Below are 4,012 nucleotides of genomic sequence, written 5' to 3'. Positions count from 1 at the left end.
TGTGCAGATACCTTCAGTTGATGTATTTTCTAGCGCCTCTTTTTTGAGGTGACTATTCTTGTAATATAATCAATCAAAGTTTTCACTTTTAAAAAAAAGTGTGTCTATGTGTGTGTGTGTGTGTGTGTGTGTGTGGTGTGTGAGCATGGTTGTGTAAGAGAGAGATCTTGCTCAACCGTACAGCCTACGGGAGCTTTCCGTATAACCTCCGTCGCAAGTTTTACCGTACAGTTTTGTACGGCCTTGATTCGCCCAACTTGCCATACAGCCTACAAGAGGTTTTCATCCGTACAACCTTTGACTATCTTCCGTACAGTTTCGTACGACCCTCTTCCAACCTTTTGTTTTCCATATGCACGCATCCGTACATTGACAATTTTTTTCGTACATCTTGTACGATTTTTCATATACTGTTTGCCTGGCCTATTGTGAGCTTTCCGTACGTTTTTCCCGTGCAATCCTCCATAGAATTATGGGGCCGAAACCCTTATAGTATAGTGGGCTACTAGCTTTCAGTATCAGAGGCTCTATCATCTATGAAATCAGATGAGCCTTAAAATTGCAAGAGTCAGCAATATACATAGCAAGATGTATGTAGAATATACTGCCTATAAGTTCCCGCCATTCCTGCCAGAATAAAACCCGTATGTAGCCAAGTCAATTTGACACACTCGAGACGGAAGCGGTAACTACCTTATCTAGGTTGTTCCCAGGGGGCGTGAGCTGACGTGTAGGACCGGGGGATATGGATTCGTCCTCCTTCTCGAAAATTACAGACCAAACTTTTGTCGTTGAGTCTAAGCTTACACTGTACACAAAGCAGCTTCGTAGACTACTCATGGATAGGGATATGCATCTCACCGGACCAGTGTGCCCTTGTAAAACTGCAAGGCACGAATGCAAGCCAGACGACCCCCTCCTCCATACTCGTACCACTTTATCGGCAGAACCGCTGCACAGAAGCGGCCCCGCAAGAGCGAGACACAAGACAGCAAGTCGGTGGCCTCGTAGTGACATTGCAAGCTTCATCGTGAACTTGGCACGTTCTTCTCGTTCCCACACATTGATGCAGCTGTCCGACCCCGCCGAGTATAGGATGCCTCCATCGGCTCGGATTGCAAGGGCATTCACAGCAGCTTTGTGAGCCTCCAGTTTTGCCACAAGCACATGTTGATGGACCTTTCTCCACACCTTGACAGTCTTATCTGCAGAGGCGGTATACAGGAAACCGTCTGGATCTACGGCTAGGGCGTTGATTGCATCGTCGTGCGCTTTGATGGATTGAATGCAACGCATGTTGGAGATCTTCCAAACTTTGACGGTTTTATCCCACGACCCGGAGTAAAGTAAACTGCCATCATGTGCTACAGCGAGGGCCGTGATGGTATCAACGTGCTGGAACCACAGCCGTTTGTGGTGCCGACGAATCTGCACGTAATTCCTCTCGGCGAGAAAGTTTCTGAAGTAGTCTTTGGTCGTGGGCAAAGTTTGGATGAGCTTGTGCTTCGAGCGGCGAGCGTCTGGACGACGCCAAACTCGAATCTTGTGGTCTTCATGGGCGCTGAAGATTCTGTCATCGGTGACGAGAAGGGCTTTAACGACGCCGTCACCGATTCCAAACCGGGCACATTCTAGGAGCTTAGGGTGCTTAGAGACGGAGATGTCGCCCGTCGGCAAGCCGCTGTAGAGGAGGTCACCAGAGAGGGCGAGGGCGGACGTTGACGCGTCGGCGGAGAGGATGCAACGATAGGAGCTTTGGGCGAGGGGGACGTTCAGGGAGAAGGGGGAGGGGAAGGGGGAAGGGAGGGGGGAGGTCCGGATCCAAGGGGAGGAGGCGGCGGAGGAATGGGGTAGGAGGGGAGAGGCAGGGGGTGGCGATTCGGGGCGGGGGCTGGGACTGTAGAGAGGGGAGGCGTATTGGGAAGGTGTAGGGGTTTGGGGGACGGGGCGGCTAAACAAGGGGTTGGCGTAGGAGGAGGAGGACGCTGAGGGGGAGGGCGGAGGAGGCAGCGAGGAGGCGGAGGAGGAGGAGGAGGAGGAGGAGCGGCGGTGATGGGCGGAGGAGGAGCGCGGGCGGAGGAAACAATTGGAGAGGGGACTGTGCATTGTGCGTTGGAGAGGAGCAACTGTGTAGCGTACCATAATATTTATATACGTTGGCGGGGACATCGACCAAATGTAGAACACGTCGCCCTTGCCACGCAAGCGCAAAAAGGTCTCCGTCGTCGTTGCTGATTTGTAAAACGCTAATAATATTAAAAGATACAAGACATGGTTTTTCAAACGATCGGCGCAAACACAGGATCCATGTCATGGTTACCGACACTGATTGGTTGAGTCGACGCGTGTCGACCGGCCACATGGACGTCGGCGCCGGACACCCTAGCTTCTCGCGGTGCTCTTCTTCTGGACGGTCTCCATTAGAACTTTAAAAGTCATGTTCAACTCAATCATTGTGATTTCATATGTCGTCACGTGACGCTCTTGACAAAAATATTACGAAATTCGAATCGATTCTCGGAACATTGGAGGATCGATAATCGAGATTCGATCGTGGACTCTGGAGCCTATATAGCATATAGGTAGCCTTCGGACCCAAAGACAATGTAACGTTTCGCATCCACATTCGACACCTTGTCAGTGGTCTCAGTGGTCACGACTCCGACTCACCTGTGGCTGCAAGTCTCCGATGATCGATATATAAAAGTCACAGGCTTTTTAGGAAGCCTGCGGCAGCATGATTCATGCCGGTGATGGCGTAACCAGGCTCGCCGCTTTGCTTGCGCTTTGGCAAGGCCTCGAGAGTCGAGCTCCAACTACTAGCTGCAATACCTACCCCGTTTTCTTCACGTATCACGATTCACGAGTCTTTCGAAACTCATCTCTTGTTTCGTGCTAATAGTCCAAGTTATCCAACTCCGAAAGGGTCTGTGCCAGACCTCTAGCTGTCTTGCACAATGCAGAGGAGCTTCCAAGTTCCGTCGCCGCGGTGTGCAAGTGTACGTACCGTTATTGCCGTCTGCCCCCTTAGCCGCCTGTCCTGTTACCTGTATCATAGATTCAGGCAGTACTGCTGCTACTACTGCACCCGCACAATGGACAGTGTACACCCTTGAACTACAGAACTGAGAAGAGTACAGCCAAAGCAGTGAGCAAGTAGCTACATCAATAGCAGTTGCCGACTGATACAGTGATGAGCACAAGGCAAGTCGTCCCTTAAGATAAGGCGATCATTGACAAAGGCAGCATCCCGTTTTACGGCTCAGTGGGATACGCTGTTGCATACCATGCTGAGTTCGACCCTGCAACGGAGCTTCAAAGCGTTTGTCCTGTGTGGATCTCTTTCCCTGGCTTACCTTTCATGCTCAGGCCGGTTGTCCACAAAGTTGTGAAGGAGTTGGGGCAAGTCATCTTCGCTCCCCCGCCAAGGGCTGTTGAGATGAATCCTACCCCTAGAGTTTGTATCCTGTGGGACATTTTCTAGAAGCCTCTTGAGATCGTTGAACTCGACACAGGGGATTTCGAGGCTTTTCGCATCCGTGTCCGCTTCAGTCCTTTCCCCAATGCATGTTTCGCATGTAGAGAGATTGGACATTTTGCAAGACAGTGCCCCCAAAGGGAAGGGCAGAAGAACTCGACTCAGAAGGAGACCCAGGTGGAGGACATGCAAGTGGAAACGCAGCAGGAGCCAGTATCTGGTCAAGCAAGCAAAGAAACGCCTCCCGCCACTGAAACTATGCTGGAAGATCGCATCAAAGCTAAAGCCCCTCAGCGTCCAACCCCTTACGAGCCACCCTCCCAAGTCCAGAAGGCAGCACCGTTACACTAATCGGATGGCGATCCCACAGCGCCTCGGTCTCTCTGAGGATGAATTTCAAAGCTTCAACATAAGGATCCCACAGAAAGAGATCCAATCTGGGAAAGGAGAAGGGAAGAAAGGGAAATCGAATAGACAGAACATGTTCGATGTACTGGCTAACCCAAACCTCCCTTGTAATCATGCAGGTTAAAC

At 51.1% G+C, this 4,012-nt stretch overlaps 1 protein-coding gene across 1 annotated transcript; it reads right to left on the bottom strand.

Moving 5' to 3' along the window:
* Window positions 1-657: 657 nt before the first annotated feature.
* Window positions 658-3,411, bottom strand: LOC147892380 (protein JINGUBANG-like). The gene is made up of 4 exons (XM_087387364.1): window positions 3,357-3,411; window positions 3,008-3,160; window positions 2,712-2,832; window positions 658-1,897 (listed from the first exon to the last, which is right to left on the bottom strand). Exons 1-4 carry the CDS (start codon window positions 3,409-3,411, stop codon window positions 658-660), a joined length of 1,569 nt encoding a protein of 522 aa, XP_087243490.1.
* Window positions 3,412-4,012: the final 601 nt, after the last annotated feature.

Source organism: Dipteris shenzhenensis, chromosome 16, assembly GCF_047967505.1.
Source record: "Dipteris shenzhenensis isolate YYH24624 ecotype China chromosome 16, Dip_SZ_1.0, whole genome shotgun sequence".
Classification (NCBI taxonomy): domain Eukaryota; kingdom Viridiplantae; phylum Streptophyta; class Polypodiopsida; order Gleicheniales; family Dipteridaceae; genus Dipteris; species Dipteris shenzhenensis.
The sequence above is the reverse complement of the archived record's forward strand: the minus strand, read 5'-3'. Positions and strand labels throughout refer to the sequence as shown.

Excerpts from the sequence above, each read along its gene's own strand:
- LOC147892380 (XM_087387364.1), bottom strand. The coding sequence starts at position 3,411 with ATGACTTGCCCCAACTCCTTCACAACTTTGTGGACAACCGGCCTGAGC. Across the intron at positions 2,833-3,007 it reads GGGGGCAGACGGCAATAACG|GTATTGCAGCTAGTAGTTGG; the intron begins GTACGTACACTT and ends AAAACGGGGTAG. Across the intron at positions 1,898-2,711 it reads GCAGGCTTCCTAAAAAGCCT|TCCCAGCCCCCGCCCCGAAT; the intron begins GTGACTTTTATA and ends CCCTCTCTACAG.